The sequence below is a fragment of the Pimephales promelas genome, chromosome 25 (assembly GCF_988280905.1).
Source record: "Pimephales promelas chromosome 25, fPimPro1.hap1.1, whole genome shotgun sequence".
Taxonomy (NCBI): domain Eukaryota; kingdom Metazoa; phylum Chordata; class Actinopteri; order Cypriniformes; family Leuciscidae; genus Pimephales; species Pimephales promelas.
The window spans coordinates 11074101-11092070 of NC_142793.1; the positions used below are offsets into that span (position 1 = coordinate 11074101).

At 38.0% G+C, this 17970-nt stretch overlaps 2 protein-coding genes across 4 annotated transcripts in view; both read right to left on the reverse strand.

Moving 5' to 3' along the window:
- The window catches only part of syt12 (synaptotagmin XII), an 8829-nt gene extending 3678 nt beyond the window's left edge, over positions 1-5151 (reverse strand). Inside the window, exons 1-4 of the mRNA XM_039669565.2 lie at positions 4975-5151; positions 1263-1313; positions 966-1159; positions 1-308 (exon numbers count right to left, since the gene is read on the reverse strand). The exon at positions 1-308 is cut by the window's left edge and continues 73 nt beyond it. Coding sequence (XP_039525499.1) covers positions 1-308; positions 966-1159; positions 1263-1305 — 545 coding nt within the window. The 5' untranslated portion in view covers positions 1306-1313; positions 4975-5151. The remainder of the gene's footprint in view (positions 309-965; positions 1160-1262; positions 1314-4974) is intronic.
- Positions 5152-6857: 1706 nt separating this feature from the next.
- Positions 6858-17905, reverse strand: prc1a (protein regulator of cytokinesis 1a). Of its 3 annotated transcripts, none has more exons than XM_089127600.1 (15): positions 17719-17905; positions 16109-16241; positions 15897-16019; positions 15554-15787; positions 13566-13736; positions 12732-12881; positions 12505-12652; positions 11164-11300; positions 10984-11079; positions 10759-10905; positions 10565-10675; positions 8079-8171; positions 7825-7983; positions 7704-7729; positions 6858-7350 (listed from the first exon to the last, which is right to left on the reverse strand). In XM_089127600.1, exons 1-15 carry the CDS (start codon positions 17727-17729, stop codon positions 7302-7304), a joined length of 1788 nt encoding a protein of 595 aa, XP_088983726.1. In that variant the 5' UTR covers positions 17730-17905; the 3' UTR covers positions 6858-7301. The 3 variants fall into 3 exon arrangements, with proteins under 3 accessions (XP_088983726.1, XP_088983725.1, XP_088983727.1); XM_089127599.1 differs by having other exon boundaries at positions 7704-7732; XM_089127601.1 differs by lacking the exon at positions 7704-7729.
- Between the last annotated feature and the right edge of the window lie 65 nt (positions 17906-17970).

Consider the following 17970-nt stretch of genomic DNA (forward strand, 5'->3'; position numbering starts at 1 on the left):
TCCTTCTCCAGCAGGTCTTTCCCCTGGTGCAGTGAGACGAGCAGAAGAGAAGCGCGAGTGTCCAGCTCCAGCGTGACCTCCAGCTGCCCCACCGTGAAGTCGTGGCCGAAGGTTTGAGCGATGGACGAGATGGAGCACAGCGATTCAGAGGACACAGAGCGGTTCAGGGTGCTCCCGCTCGGATCCAGCTCTCGGTTCATCAGCTCCAGCGTCCCGAGATCCCGAAGACCATCTGGAGTGTCCAACAGCTGGAGACTCGGCTTTCGGCTCGCAGAGGACGCCCTCCGCTGGTTGGAAGCGGCAACACGCTGCACGAAAAACAGTAAGCATCATATTTTTAAGAAACCATTTTGTACATTTAAATGTGTAATAGTTTATAAATGATAACACTTAAACTTCTATTAATATATATATAGATTAACAAAACTTTTCACATTTTTTTTCACAAAACTGCATTGACATTACTATTATAATATGATAACTGTTAAAATAAATCTTGTAATTTCCCCCATTTATTTATATAAATATTTATTAATATAAATAAATCATTATATATATATTAAACATTATATATAATAATTTATGATTTATTTATATTTCATTATATTAATATATAATTATTACCTCATGATTTTGGTTATGATTTTGCTATATTACCTCAAAAAAAAAAAAAAAAAAAAAAAAAAAAAAATATATATATATATATATATATATATATATATATATTATTTCCGATAACTCTATCCAGGTTTTTATAATAATATAAATATAAAAAATTTTAACTGTTTTTTTCAACATAATATATATATAAAATATACTTACCATTGAAATAAAAAGATTAATAAATTAGTATAATTTCTACATTGATTTTAACAACTTTAATATAAAATACAAAAAAAGTGAAAAATATTTTTACTATTAAAATAATTGAAGTAATTGTATTTTCTCAGTTTTTCCCTGCTCACCTTCTGTCTGACCTCAGAGTGGGAGGAGCCATATTTCTCCTGCAGGTAGCGGTAGTGAAAGTTTGGGAACGGAGAGGGAGTCGGGAAGGAGCCGGATTTATATAATTTCCACAGATTCACTATAACCACAGCAAACAGAACCAGGAACCCAAACACATACAAAAACACTTCCCAGCCAGGCGGGTTGAGCACCACTGACACACACACAAACACACAAAACACAATCAGAAACTCACTGACAGGGATTCCTATGAAATCACTACGAAATCTACAGGCGTATGAATGATGACTGCTCACCGCTTAGATGATATTCAGAAATATCCTGACCCTGCACAGACATAGTGCCACCTGAAACACATAAGACATCTATAAATACAGCATTCATCAATTTACCATGGTAACTATAGTTAACAGAGTTGTTGTTATTACAAACGATAATAACCGTTACAAATAATATACTGTGGTTGTATGGTAAAGTGATGGATTCCGATGGTAAGACAATAGTCCTATAGTATTTTTCATTTATAACCATATTCATATACACCATTAAAAAAAAAACCATTGTACATACCCAAACATATGGTAGTAGAAACATGGTATCATGAGGGGAAAGGCCAGAAAAATGGTATTAACAAGACCCTCGTCTATAATGGAACATATCCAAAAATACCATGCCAGTACTAACAAAGCATATATCCAATAAAAATCATGGTAGTATAATGCATGTAAAAAACAAAAACAAAGCTTTATCATAGCCTATCTATCCAAGAAATCATGGTATTACTGTGGTAAATGCTCCCCAAAACATGATGCATGCAAGCAATAATGTCCGGAAAAACAATGTGTATACACACGGCCCGTCTCAAAATAACATTAAAAAGCCACATAATTACTATGGTACATTTACTATGGTTATAAAATTTTCACACATCCAATAAAAACTGTCAAACATGTGGCTTCATCGTACCTTTCCAATATAAACTATGGTATTGCTGTGGTAACTGCCTCCAAAAACATGGTGCATGTAAACAAATGTCTAAAGAACATTAAAATACCACAAAATTACTATGGTAGGCCTACATATCCAAAAATACACTTTAACATAACCACAGTCATCATTATGTACAAATTATATTATTATTTATAAATACAACTACTATTAGGACTACAGTAATACTGTGGTACATTTTGCAAGTGATATAAGCTTTCAGAATCTTTCTCTCATTTTAATTTAATCACAAGTTACCAGTAACTTTTATTACAGTAAACTGCTTTAGTGTTTTTGGCAGAAGCAATGAAGGTTCCTGTGGTAAATTGTTATAAGGACCTGGGAAAGACACCTCAGACATGAAAAGAAAGTCAAGTTTGGTCTAAAAAGAGAGAAAGTGAGAGGCGTATGCTGTGAGTCACGCCGAGACTTCTGGGTAAAGAGATGAAGGGAGCAGCGGGAGCTGAGGAAGACTCCGGCAGAAGAACATGACAACGGGCCAATTAAAGAGAGCCGAGCGCTCACATGCTCTCATCCGCTGGGATTCAGGACATTGTGGGTTTATTATGTCTAGTGTGAAACGGAATATCTAATGAATACGTGTTGAAGTCGCGCTGTCACCGTTATTAGCAACTCTGTGTAAGCGCGCGCGTGTGCGTGCGTGTGTTTGTGTCGGCCCACGCGCAGTCTGTAGGAGCACAGATGGACACACACACTCTTGGAACAGTGATACTGTCTGGACGCTGAAGCCAATATCCCAAAATAATTTCCCAAATGGCACATTCACTTGAGCTGTATAAACCTTCATCCTGGTAAACAATGAATCATGGAGCAGAAACCCCAAGCTTGCTTTCTTCAGTTGGCTTTAGTTTCTATCTTTTAGGTTGTGTCGGCTGTGATTTGCCTTTTATGAAGACGCCAAGTGAAATAAGATTCAATTGGTTGTGTAGATGTTTAAGTCTATATCTTACGGACATAAAGGTCTAGGTTTAAAGGGATAGTTCAGCCAAAAATGAAAATTCTGCCATTATTTACTCACCCTAATGCAGTTATTTTAGAATTATTTATATTTATTAAAAGTCCTCAGTTAGCTTTTATTTTTATATTGACCAATCATGAATTAATTGAGAACAGTTTAAGAAAAATGTAATGAAGTCAGAAATCTTTTCAGAAAGAGCTTTAAAGGGACAGTTCACCCAAAAATATAGATTCGGTCATCACTCTGATAGCACAAGTCTATTTGATGTAATGTTTACATCTGGAAGACGTATTTTTAAGAGTGTTTGCTCATCTGAAATACGTCTATAGGACGTTTCCTGTCAGATGTCAAATAGACGTTTAGAAGATGTCTTTAAGATGTAATGATTTAGAATGCATGTTAGACTGACATCTGCTAAACGTCTATTTTACATCTGACAGACGTATTGCAGATGAGCAAACGCTCTAGAAAAATACGTCTTCCAGATGTAAACATCAAATCAAATAGACTTGTGCTATCTGGGTTTATTTTATTTTTAAAACTCACAGATTTTTGTTTATATATGTAAAAAGAAGACATTCTGCATAAATTCTGTCTCCTTTTGTGTATTATGGAAGAAAATCATAGACAATAATGACAGAATTTGGGGTGAATTGTCCCTTTAAATATATATATCTTTCATAAACCCCTAAACTCAAAGTAAATATTCTGAACAGATTCTAAAATGTCTTGAAAGCAAATTGATTTTCTCCTGAAAGCCACTCCACCAAACAGGCCTGAAATTCAAGGAGGCCCAAACCAACCAACCAACCGTCTGCGGCCACGTGAGAGCGAAACTAAATCACCAGAGCTAATCAAGATGCTTTAAACGACCTCGTGGCACGAATCATTCAGATATGATTGTTTTCCAGCGCTGCATTCAGAGTGGATGAAATAGAGGCTGTGGACGGATGGAGAGCTCGAGTCTCGAGTCTGCAGTGTCAGCTACTCTCTGCAGGACCGAAGGAAGCAAACGCTAATAAATCAACCGAGCTTTTAATCTCCAGAATGACTCATAATAACACTTTCACTGAAACACGAGCGACTCGGAGAAGCTGCCTGCTAGATGAACCGCGCACACATTGTGTTTTCATGTTTTGTGGGGACTTTCCATGGTTTTTATACTGTACAAACCGTATACACTAACCCCATCAAAAATAACTTTCTGCATTTTCTAAAAACACCATGTAGTATGATTTACGAGCAGTTTTCCTCATGGGAACCAAAAAAAATGCCCCTACAAGTACAAGGGTTTCGGGTATTGCCAGCTTTTGGGGGGACATTTTGTCCTCATAATGTGTTTACCACCTCGACCACACACACATACACAAGAAAGGTTTTTTTTGGAATTACAACTCAAACTCCTCAAAATATAAACATCCACACACAAATAAATGTACATACAACATGTACAACACAAAGCAGATGGACTAGAGACGTCCAACAGGGCACAAAACACCTCAGGCACACAAAACTGACGCACAACAGACAAAATGGCAAAACATAATAAACAAAAGTGCACAGCACATACAAAAACACTGAAAAGAGACATGTAAACACCAAAAGACTAGCGCATTCAGCACAACACTGGTGTTTTGATTTCGCAGATGTTGTAAGGGGGTGCAGTGTGTTTTACTTGGCCCTTGAGGGTTAAATTAATGCCCCCATCAAGGGAGGATCCATCAAGATCACCATGACGACCACCCGAGTCGCGGGCACGCGCACTGCATCAGCACGTGAACGGGCCCGAACTTCCAGTTCCACGTCGAACCGAAACGAACAGGCAAAAATAACAGCGCTAACGTCACATGACAATAATTCAGCATAACTGCAGCACACGTGTCTGAAATACGTATGGCACACTAATAAATTAATGCATGAGGTAATATATTATTTATTCACATTCATATTATTACATGAAAACTCGCGACAAGTGAAGAATATGTACGTGATATGTGAGCGCTCATAAACACGAGATTATAAGAGCTTATGTTTGTTCTTACCTTCAACAGTGTCTGTTTCTCCCTCTCCTGCTCACACACACTTTCATCCATCAATTAACGCGCAATACAGCATCAGATGCACGTGCAGGATTCGACCACATCTGACGCGCGCGCGTTTAGATCAGATCTGAAGTGTGTATGGGTTTTCCTCTGCGCATGATGAAGATCTGAATGCAGAAGTCCCACCCCTGCAATGCAACTTCAGCACCAACACACACACACGCACGCAAGCAGGCGCGCGCGCTCGAATAGGGGTGAAGGGGCTAGTTGCCATACTGAAAATTCCTCAGGGACGATTTAGGCAGATTAGTACGGAGTATTAGCTACAAAAATAAATAAATAAGCAAGAAAGAAAGGAAAAAAGCGTATTTGTTACCCTAGAAAAGGATTCAGTTCATCAAAGTTTAAACTAACGCCAAGCTTTTGTGAAAATACGCAGCACCAATAGCAACACTACAATGGAACCTGCCATTAAACAATTATATTTAAACAGCAAATGTGTCATACGACAAAAAATATCAAAAACATAATTTTGGCAATCAAATATTGGAATTAATAGGCAGGCTATAATACAGCTGATATTTATATGCCTATACAACACTTAGAACAGCGATCTTCTAGCAATGTACCTTCATTTGATAAGATATTGGTATTTTGTTAGACAAAAACAGCAAAAATTTCGTTTAGATAGAATGATAGACCGATCCAGATCCAGTATAAACAGACGCAGATACAAACAGATCATATGCAATGGTATTTTAATGGTGCTCTAACTGTCTGTCAGTCATATAATGGAGGTCTATGGTCACCACCTCAAAGAGCATGCACAGAGAAGTCCCAGTAAAACATGATTTAATGACTCGTAAATGTAAGTACACATTGATGGCCTAAGACACGAAACGAGCGGTATTTATATCGTTTCTACCCTAAGGTTGTTCCAAACCTGTATCAAGTTCTTTCTTCTGCTGAACACAAAAGATGAAGAATGTTGATTACCAAGCAGTTGATGGACCCCATTGACTTCCACTGTCAACCTTCTATGGGGTCCATCAACTGTCTGGTGACTGACATTCTTCAAGTGAATTATGCTTTTTAAAGGGATAGTTCACTTTGAAATAAATGTTTGGTATGTTTCAGCTTACCTGAAGGGCATCCAAGGAGTAGGTGTCTTTGTTTCTGCAGTAGTTTCAATTTTGATATTTTTAGGTCAAACCGTTCTTGTCTGTCAGACATATTATGAAGGTCTATGGGGTTGGGGTCCACCTCAGACATGCACAGAGAAGTCCAAATTAAACATGATTTAATGACTCGTAAATGTAAGTACACATTGATGGCCTAAGACACGAAACGAGCGGTTTGTGTGCGAAAACGAACAGTATTTATATCGTTTTTTACCTCTTGTAACCACAGCTCTCACAAACCGCTCGTTTTTTTGTTTTGTTTTTTTCTCTCACACAAACCGCTCGTTTCGTGTCTTAGGCCATCAATGTGCACTTATATTTACAAGTCATTAAATCATGTTTAATTTGGACTCCTCTGTGCATGCTCTTTGAGGTGGTGACCATAGACCTCCATTAAATGACTGACAGACAAGAACGGTTTGACCTAAAAATATCAAAATTAAAACTACTGCGGAAACTAAGACACCTACATCTTGGATGCCCTTGAGGTAAGATAAAACATATCAAAAATTAATTTCAAAGAGAACTACCCCTTTAAGGTGATGGCAATTCAGAATTTGTCTCTGACTGGTCAGGATCAATGGGTCAACATAAACTCCCATTTTATTTTTTTTTTTACCGTGTATCTTCAGTTCAAAGGCTATTTAGGTTACTGTTCAAGTATTATGATTAACAGTAAATAAATCAGACTTACAAGATACAAATTGTCCCCATGAAAATAAACATTTATTTACAGAATGCCAACCACTAGAGTAGCACAATTTCAGAGGAGTGATGCCAAGGAAACTTAGTGTTGCCGTGTGATTACAGAAAATAAAAAGTCTAAACTGCCATCTTGATATTAGAGTGCAAAAGATAAAATCCATCTCAGAGTCCTACGATCAGTGTTAATAGACAGTTTTTATAAAAACTGAGCAGGTGAAGTCAAACTTAGACAAAATCATTTGTTCAAAACTCAATAGTAAAGTTAAATAAAAACACGTTGAGAGAAAAAAACTAGTAAAAAGCAGAGCTAAAATATTTACAATTCTGCAACAAAGTCACAATGATTTACATCTCCATAAAAGCTTTTTTTGTCTTCATTGGTGCCCATCAGTTCATTCGAGCCGCTTTCGATCCACCGTGCTCAGCGTGTGATGGTCGAGTTCAAAACTCCAGTCTTGACGTTGGATTTCGAAGCATTTGAGAGCTCCCGCTGTAGGCAAAAAATACAAAATAAATTGCTAATATTCCATCACATGACTGTTTGACAGACCACAACCATTCATGTTCATGCATCTTTAGGTCTTAAAGCGGCAAGGTTCGCATTTAATTCAACTGCTCGTGTAATGTTAATGGTATGACCCATTTCAGGGGTGGCCAAAACACAGGCTAAACCACAAACTCCATGTGCTTTCATGGGGTCTCTACAAACAGCGGATTGGATTTCAGTTGTGCTTCCGTCAGTCGCTGACAGTTAGAAGCTGAAAGAACCCTTCTCCATTAGTCGGGTTAGGTGAGAAAAGTGTGTTAGTGTGATGGACAGTGAACGTTCTTAGACATACAGACCTGGACGTTGCAGTGGATTCAGAATCCTTCTATAACAGAAGGCAGAATAAGCACACGGGGGTCACTCGATTGCATCTGCTGCCTGTGTGTCTAGACCGTAACGGCAAGATGATGAACTTACCGCAAACTCCGAGTAGGAGGAGGCCATGGACGTGATGGAGTAGTTTCTGTGAGGGCTGGCGGCCATCGTGCGCAAAGCTCCGCTCAGATGAGAAATATTCTCCTTATTCTTCTCCAGACCACGGGGGGTTCGGCCACGAGCAGGCATTCGCGTGCCCAACTAGGGGAGAAGCATTTTATATTACTATTGATGATAATAAAAATGTATGTTTAATATAATAGTGTGAAAAATCCAATGTTTAAAAAAAGTCTCACCTTGCTGGAGGAAAGGGGCGGTCTCATAGAAGGGGAGGAGCATATGGAACGAAGTGTGGTGTTTGGGGTGCAAATGCTAGAGGTGGACATCAGCTTTAAAAAACAATAGTGTCGTTTAAAAAAAAGGAAAGAAAATCAATAAATCAGCTCAACATATTTAAAAAAAAAAAAAAAAAATCAATTCCTCCTGATTCAAATCTAATGACCAGCTTGTCAATGCACATTTTGTTTTGTAGTCGACAGAAGTGTAAAAAAAAGATTTTTTTTAATATATTTTTTCAGGTTTTTTGTACATGTATATGCATAAAAATTATCTATAAAACTAGTCAACCGTTCTCTGAGATTTGTTTTCACAATCCACTTCGCAACTGCTTCGTCTCGAGCAGTCGAACCATGACCGCTGAGCCAAGTTATGGCTCGTTCACATCTCACCAGCGCACTTGGCTCGGCGTTCGTGGTTCGACTGCTCGAGACTGTTTTCCAAAGATGGCTCCTGCCTGGTTTTACGAAGTGGACTGTCTTTATAAAATATCTTCTGATTAAACGATCTGTACACTTCCAAAGTTCTCAATGCTTCGTTTTGCATATATGGACCCTCATTATGTTACTGTGTTAGTGAGGGGCTATTTTGAGCCTTGTTAGTGGTATAAACTAGCGATTTTTATTTTCATTACTCTATGCCCCATATACTAGCGTTATAAGCTTAGGGTTCATACACATTTTACCCAATACTTTTCCATAAGTTTTCGGCACATTTCCATGACTATGTATTCCTGAAAGAGTCCGCTCATAGTGAAGTCCTGCACAGGTTTTTTTAAATATTTTTTTATAGATATTTTTTTATATATATAATTTACCAACACCGCAAAACGTTTCGGCACATAGGCGGAAAAAAGTCAGTGAGTGACAGTACCGCTTGGTGCTTGGCGTCTTTAGCATGGCTAGCTGGCGCTGATTCTCCCATATTACAGATGTCTAGTTTCTTAGCATAGTAAATGTAACATTGGGATCTGTAGTGAAGTTTTTCTTCCACGCAACAGACCAGGAGACTTTTGAGGTATCTTTCACGCAGACGTTTTTTATTGCGTCGCTGTAGTCATCTCAAAATAAGTCAAAGGGAAAACATTCCCTTACAATTTATACATTTAGAGGGGAGGAGTTTACATTTAGGGGGGAGAAACTGAAACAAAAGCAAATGTATATGATTCAACAGGCACCTCAGTTCATCAGCATAGCAGTTTTCTGTGCCTTGACATGCTAATCTGGAGGAGTTACATTGAGGAGGAGACTCTTGAAACAAAGAAGGAACACACCCAACTCTGAGGACATTACCAATCCAATTGAAACAGCATAACTATTCAAATGTTGATAGTAGCCAGGAACTCTGGTTCCAGAGAGCCATCCCAGAGCCACTAAAGACAAAGGTGGAAGTCTCCCTTATAGTTAATCCAATCAAAAACAGGACTATCGGGAAAGGAGACTCTCGCTGGAGACTCAATAATCATCTACTAAACTTTCAGGTTTCATACCATTGGAGACCTATTTGTATTCCTCCAGGATCTACCGATAGTGTTCTGTCAGTATCGGAGCCGTCAGCCCCGACTTTGCCTCAGGCAACAAGTAAGTGAATCGGAAGAGAACTGAACGTTATGACGCCAACGCAACATTTTTTTTTTCATTAAACAGTTTTTGTATTAATCACATATTATACTGTGTTAAAAATGAATTAAAAATACTAATTCAATGACTTTTCCAAAACTTTCTGGGTCTTTTTTATTTTTTCAAAACTTTTCCAGGCCTGGAATTTGCATTTTTCAAATTCTATAACTTTTCCAGGTTTTTTCAAAACGTACGAACCCTGAAGCTAAACTGTTTTTAGAGATAAAACTCTTTACATTCGATAATCATGAAAACAAATCTCAGAGAACGGTTGACTATGTACCGATGTGTAATTAGACCAAAGCTTCATTTTGCGCCGGAGTTCTCCTTTAAATGGAAATATATATTTTTTAGCATGCATATAAACATACACACACAAATATATATCTGTGATGCGATCTGGGAAAACCAAACACATGGTGAATTAATTTGTCATATTACAGGTTTTGATACCATATAAAAGCTGGGTTCAATCTCTTTCCCAATCTGTTTTTATTTCTTTTATTGTTTGTCTGTAACAAAAGTTGTGAGTGAGTGAATGAATGCATGCATATATGTGTGTGTATTTATATATAGTAAAATATAATAAATATAAAAAGGAATAGGTATAAATGTTCAATTAATTTCAGCAATTTTATGTACATTTACATAATGCATTGTGTACATTTGCTATCATTATCAAATTATATTGTACTATATTATTTATTTCATCTGCATTATATCCGGTAGTTACATTAACATCAGGCCGTTGGTACATTTATAAATGTTTAAATTTAACATTATCAAATTCATTCGGTCAATGATAAGTGCACATATCGCATCAGTACCTTGCGTGTCTTGCTAGGTGTGGGCGTTCCGGCGAGTCTCCTCTTGGTTGGGGTTCTGATGATGGTACCGTACAGCAGATCTTCCTCTGTCTGCTTCACTTTCTTCATTTGCTGCACAGTACAAACATCATGTCAGATCTAATCAAGAACTTTTGAGGAACATTAGATCAAAAAAAGTCAGAAAGAGTGCATACCCGTTCAAGTTTTTCTCTCTCTTTCTCCATGCGGTGTTGATTCCACTGGTCTTCCACATACTGCAGGAACGACTGCCCATTCACACGAAACTCCTTACACTGCGTCGCTTCCCATTGGTCAATCTGAGCCTTCAGACTCTTCTCGAGCTAACCAATCAAACAACAAATGAGCACACAATCCATTTCCGTCAACCAAACATTGTTTGCGTAAAGAGCGGCTCAAACCTTCGGCAAACTCTTCTGCAGGTCGACTCTCTGCTTCTCCTCCTTCAGCAGGTTTCCTCCTCTGTTGTTGAAGCGAGACGGGTCTGTGGCTTTTTTCTGGAGAACAAAGAGCAATCATAATTGGATTCGATTTCAGAAAGCTCTTCGAAACGTTTCAGGTGATTTCCCATGATTCCTCACCTCTAGATCCTGATAGAGAGTCCAGTTGCTGGTCCAGGTAGAAACGGCGTCGTACATCTCGCGGTGTTCGGTATAATCCTGCTTCAACCGCTCCAACTCCAGCTCATGTTCACGCAACACCTCCTCGTTCAGATCGTCTAACAACAAAATCAATCGTCAAACAAACTCTGCGCACCCATCGCTCAATCCCAATATGCATAGAGTCAGTACGATTCAGATTAAAAATCGGTATGAAATTTACATTCCTTTATTCTCTATTCATACTTTGCAGTCACATGACTACCATGGACCCTCGCCTTAATGCCAGTAAACATGTCATCAGAGAAGAGCCATTTTGATTAAAGATTACAAGGCAAAAAAACAAACAAAACGATAATATGCACAAATAAATAATTCATAATAAATACTACAATATTCCATAAAAAATAAGAATTGTGGTGATTAAAGGAGTAGTTCACTTAATTTACTCACCCCCGTGTCATCCAAGATGTCCATGTCTTTCTTTCTTCAGTCGAAAATAAATTAAGGTTTTTGATGAAAAGAAAACATTCCAGGATTTTTCTCCATATAATGGACTTCAATGGGAACCAAACAGTTCAAGGTCCAAAAGATAGTTTTAGTGCAAACTGTTCAAAGGGCTTTAAACGACAACAGACGATGAATAAGGATCTTATCAAGCAAAACGTCAGTCATTTAATAAATAAATAATGTTTAAGTTTTATAAACACAAATGCTCATCGTGTTCTGTGATGCACGTTCGTGACTCTCCTGTTCAAACTCGTTCATCAAAATGAACAAATCTTTTTTCGAGTCATGACTTGAAGGGTCCTAGATAAGACCCTTATTCATCGTCTGGTGTCGTTTAAAGCCCTTGAAGCTGCACTGAAACTCTCATTTGGACCTTGAACCGTCTGGTTCCCATTGAAGTCCATTATACGAAGAAAATCCTGGAATGTTTTCATCAAAAACTTAATTTCTATTCGACTGAAGAAAGAATGACATGGACATCTTGGATGACATGGGGGTGAGTAAATTAACAGCAAAAGTTTTTTTTAAAAGCGAACTACTCCTTTAAGATTAGTTCGGTCTCAATTTCAAGGTGCCCAAATTGCACACCATTTCTGAATTTTTAAGTATGCATCCATTATTTGGGTCTGATATCATCCACAAAGCCTGTACACATGAGTGTAAGGTCATATAAATAAGAAATTTTAATAACTCCCTTAAATATCATCTTACTATATTCTCAAGCATGTACTTTCCCACCACCAGCACGTTTTGTACTCTGAAGTATGTAAACTGGGATTCAGCCATGTTCTTGAAATCCAGCTGTGTGCGTACCACAGTAGTAAGGAACGAAGGCTTGTCTCTGCTCCAGGCTGTAGTAGCATTTCTCCCAAAACTTGACCATCTCTGATCGGATCGTCTGAATGACACGCTCAATGTTCATCTTCTTCTGCTCCTCCAATAACTGAAGCTCTGCTTGCAGCTGTGACAGAGAGAAAGACGGCGTGAGGAACGTTTGATAACTCATGACCTACTTTGGTGACAGGTGTGCGAGTACTCACTGCGTTCAATCTGCTCTTTGTGCTAGTGTGGGTGTTCAGCATGAGACTCTCTCTTTCTTCCACAGGAACCTGCAACATCTCCCACAACTCCTCAATACGACCACGGATGGACACACACAGCGCTTCACTTTCAGCTTTACGGCTCTCCAGCTGAAATACAACACACACACACACACCATTAACCAGTGACACTTCACCTTGATTGATTGGCGTCAAATGATTATTTAAAAAGATAGAAATAAATAAGGTAACACTATTTTAAAGAGGTGCAATGTTCATTTATAACATGTACTTTTTATAGGGTTAGTTACATGTGATTATGCATAATTTATTGTTTTTACTGTAGTAAATGCATGCAACAGACACTAAAATAAATTGTTACTAATGAATGTAAATATCAATTTATTGTAGTTTAATATATATTGTATAATAACTAATATTATCAATATCTTTTTATTAAAAAGACTCAGTATGCTCACCTAGGCTTCATTTGTTTGATCAAAAAGACATTAAAAACAGAAACAAGAAACATGTTTTTCATTCCTGTGATTTAAAGCTGAATTTTCAGCATCATTATTCCAGACTACAGTGTCACATGATCCTTTCCTATATGCTGATTTGCTGCTCAAGGAACATTTCTGATTATTATCAATGTTGAAAATGGTTGTGCTGCTTAATATCTTTGATATCGTTCAGGATTGTTTAGTGAATAGAAAGTTCAACAGCATTTAACTCAAATAGAATTATCTTTAGTTACGTTTGATCAATTTAATGCATCCTTGCTGAATAAATATTCAAATAAACAAAAGGAATATGTGTGAAGAGTGGTTGTACCTGTCGCAGTAAAACGTTCAGTGAGCTGATGTTTTCCACAGAAAGGCAGAAAGCGTCTTCATCCTCACACACAGCGTCTTTCTCGAAGGTTGTGTCGGGATGATGCTCCAAATCCTCCATCAACACTGTGATCTGACGCTTCATTTCCACAAACTCGCCATGACGACGCTCCTGTAAACACAAGCACACTTCCTGTAACCATTCTGGATAGATTTTCACATTCAGAGGCAAACTACAACACTATTCATTTAAGAACACAGGATACTAGCCTGGGAAAATCCAGACAACTTCCGACAAATTTAGATTTGCACTGAAATTTAGTCTGGCAAAGAGCTCATTCAAGCCCATTTCCAATCCGTCGAAATCACGGCACCAATCAGAAACGTTGGGGCGGGTTTTACACGATGATGACAGCGCTGGGATTTTGAAGATTACGTTACAAAGATGGATGCCGCCGTCGAACATCACTCGCTCGAATCAGCTATCGCGTCTGTTTTTAAGCGAATTGAACGGTTCCTTTTTGTTAAAAACCGAGCAAAGAACAACACTCGGAGATTCTCCGCCGCTCTGCATACGTCATCTCCTTCATCGCTCTGATTGGTTTTAGGTCTACCCGCGATGTCCATTGGTGACGCCCCTCTGGAAATGATTTGTCTATGCCGCTTTGCCAGACCATAACTCAGTTACAACTGAGAATGGTCTGGTTTTAACCAGGCTTACCGGATACATTAATGGACAAAAGTTTGGAATAATTTTGATTTTTGAAAATGTAATTTATTTCTGTGATGCAAATTTGAATTTTTAGCATTTCTCAAGTTTTCAGTCTCACACGATCCTTCAGAAAACAAGTCTAAATTGAATCTGTTCCTCATATAAAGCAATTGAGTCTCTTCAGAAACTTTGGACTAAACCGCTCAATTCATATCGAGTGGAGTTACAGATTCTCTCAGATTTCATCAAAAAGATCTTCATTTGTGTTGAAGATGAATGAAAGTCTTACAGGTTTGGAACGACATGAGGGCGAGTAAATTAATGACAGAATTTTCATTTTTGGGTGAACTATCCCTTTAAAAGAAAAGTTCACTTAAAGGGATAGTCACTTTGAAATTAATTTTTGGCATGTTTTCTCTTACCTCAAGGGCATCCAAGATGTAGGTGTCTTTGTTTTCACAGTATTTTCAATTTTGATATTTTTAGGTCAAACCGTTCGTGTCTGTCAGTCATATAATGGAGGTCTATGGTCACCACCTCAAAGGGCATGCACAAAAATGAACAAAGAAACGGACAGTATTTATATCGTTTTTACCTCTTGTAACCACAACCACGTCCAAGTGATCTGAGCGCCCTCAAGTGAGCCTGGGCGCTTTGGTCTGTGTAAGCACCGGTGTGGAGTTGCGAAAAAAAAAAAAATTCAACGTTGTCAAAATCGAAATCATCTTCCATTGCGATTTCCTGTATATCTAAATATGTTTAGATCTTCACAGTGAAGGGTAATACTTCTGAAATCTCTGTGTAAACAATGAGTGATGTACACGCACGAGAGATCACTTCCGGCGCTTGCGCAGACCGAAGCGCCCTCGCCCTCAGAGTACTTGGACGTGGCTGTGTTTACAAGAGGTAAAAACGATATAAATACTGTTCGTTTTCTCACACAAACCGCTCGTTTCGTGTCTTAGGCCATCAATGTGTACTTACATTTATGAGTCAATAAATCAAGTTTAATTGTGACTTCTCTGTGCATGCTCTTTGAGGTGGTGACCATAGACCTCCATTATATGACTGATAGACACGAACGGTTTGACCTAAAAGTCAAAATTGAAACTACTGTGGGAAACAAAGACACCTACATCTTGGATGCCCTTGAGGTAAGATAAAACACACCAAAAATTAATTTCAAAGTGAACTATCCCTTTAATATTTCATACTACTTCACACATACTAAAAACCAGACAGTATAAGTGCCACTCAGCTTTGTGAACGTGTTTTACCTTCTCCTGGTTGCGTGTGTTGATGTATTGCCTGTAGTTGTTCAGCTGCTGTTGTGACGGCACTCTTTCGGGATGGATGGGGAAGAGGTCATCACACAGGACGTCGCACAGATCTTGATCCTGCTGAATCAGAGACTTCAGCTCGCTCTGACGCCCACCCTTCTCCTTCAGCATCATCTTCACCTGCGTACGGAGATCCTTCTCCAACTGCAGCATCGTCAGCCCGTCTTCCTCCTGCCAAACACACAAAATATACAATCTGATTGGCCGGGTTTACAGATCATCTGGGAATTAGAGGGCACAGGTTTTTTTCCTGACACTTTGAGATACGTAAAATACACACCTGATAATCCAGCATCTGGAGTTCATCACACAGGCAAGCCACCTCTTTTCTGCAAGCTTCAATACTGCTCATCAAGCGCTTCTTCAACCCCTGCTCCTCTGCGATCATCATGTCCAGCAGGTTCTGGAAACACAATGAAGATTCACACATGGATTCGGTGTCGCCACTCTCTCCGGTTAATGAGAAGCGCGCCGCACATGACCTGAACTGACCTTGATGTGCATGTGAACGGCGTCCGTGCGCTGACACCGTTGGTCCTCTGGGATCCCGATCTCCTCCCAGATGTCCTTTAGCTCACCAAGAGCATTGTTCAGGTATGAGACAGACTCTGCAGCATGGACCTCGCTGAAATTACACACGTTCAGATCTACTGAATAGATGTCCTGTTATCTCAGATGCTATTTAAAGCAACACCAAGTAACTTTTCCTCTGCGGTCACCCTACAGGTTGGAAGTGGAATCGGCTTTCGAATGAACGATGTCCACAGACAAGGTAGATTATGTTGCATGATTTCATTAAAGTATGATGTATTGCGACATCAGAAATTAAGAAATAAAAAATGACTATTGTAACGCTTGACATAAAGCAAGTCAAATTTGTAGTTTTCTTATGTCTCAGAACTACAGAAACGCGACCCGATCTGGCAATCTTACTTAACGTTGTTATAGCAGATATAGGACAGCAAAGCAAATCCAGAAGTGCCTTTCCTCCTGTTACGACTTAATGAAACCATTTTGGAAACATAATTTTAAAACGTATTTAGTGTTGCTTTAGAAGTATACGTGTTGCAAGTTAAAGATAATAAAAAAAACTAACCATTATAAACGATCAAATCAACAGCATTACTCTACTATTACTCTTTAAATTGTTCAAGATGTTTATAAATAAACTGAATAATTTGAATTAATAAATGATAACTAAAACGTGCAACATTATTGATTGCTCTTTGTGTTTAGTAATACAACATATTTTTATTCTCCAACAATAGCAGAATTATTGATTATAACTGATAAATGGGCTTCACAATGTTTATAAATGAGCAGAATAATCATTTGTATCAATAATTAATCATTAAAAATGTGTAGCACTATTGATTGCGGTCTGTTATGTAATAATTAAATAATTTTTTTTTTCCAATAATAGCATAATTATTGTTCACCTTTGCTAGAACTAGAAATCTTTATAAGCAGAATGATGTTTTTTTTTATTAATAAATGTTTATTAAATATGTGCAGTATTATTGATTCTATCTGTTACGGACTAACGTTCCGGAGTAATAAAATCATTATGTTCCGATAATAACAGAAAAGGGGATTCATGTTGTTTATAAATAAACAGAATAACAATTTCTATTAATTAATGATAACTAAAATACAAAGAATTATTTATAGCTGAAAAAAAAATTGGATTATTGTATTTGACAATAGCAGAATTATTATGCTTCGGCAAGGTTTATAAATTACTGCTAACATATGATTTGTATTAATAAATGACCATTAAAAACGTGCAGCATTACTAATGACATTTTACAACAATAGCGGAAATATTGAAAAGGACGGTTTTAAATCAACAGTATTTGCAGAACTTACTTCCGGGCTAATGCTAACGTTAAATAACATTCGTTTGAAAATGTTTAAATTAAAGTAAAATCACTCAAAACACGATATATCGATAATTGTCAACCTAATTTCAACTAAATCCTGAGCATCGACGGCAACTAACGTTAACTTAATAACACAGACCGTCATACATTCATTGCTCCAAATAATAATCTAGAAAGTACATAAACACATAGGCAACAGCTTCAAACTCTTCCTCTTACCTCTTCCTCATCCTGTCCTTCGCCGCAGATCTCCGATTAGATATAAATAATTAATAAACGCTATTTTGACACTTCTTCTAAACTTTTATTTTATGCTTCATTCACGATCTATGCGACGCCGCCACGCCGGGCTTGCACTACGTCTTTCTCGTCTGGCTAAGAAAATTCAAACCTCGCACTGATTCGCCTCTGGCCTCTGATTGGCCGAGACCAAGCTAGACAACAACATCATGCTCGCTGATAGGCTGAAGT

Coding starts and splice junctions, on each gene's coding strand:
- prc1a (XM_089127599.1), bottom strand. Junction 15,788..15,896: donor TCCAGATGCTGGATTATCAG/GTGTGTATTTTA, acceptor TGTGTTTGGCAG/GAGGAAGACGGGCTGACGAT. Junction 12,882..13,565: donor TGAACGTTTTACTGCGACAG/GTACAACCACTC, acceptor GTTGTATTTCAG/CTGGAGAGCCGTAAAGCTGA.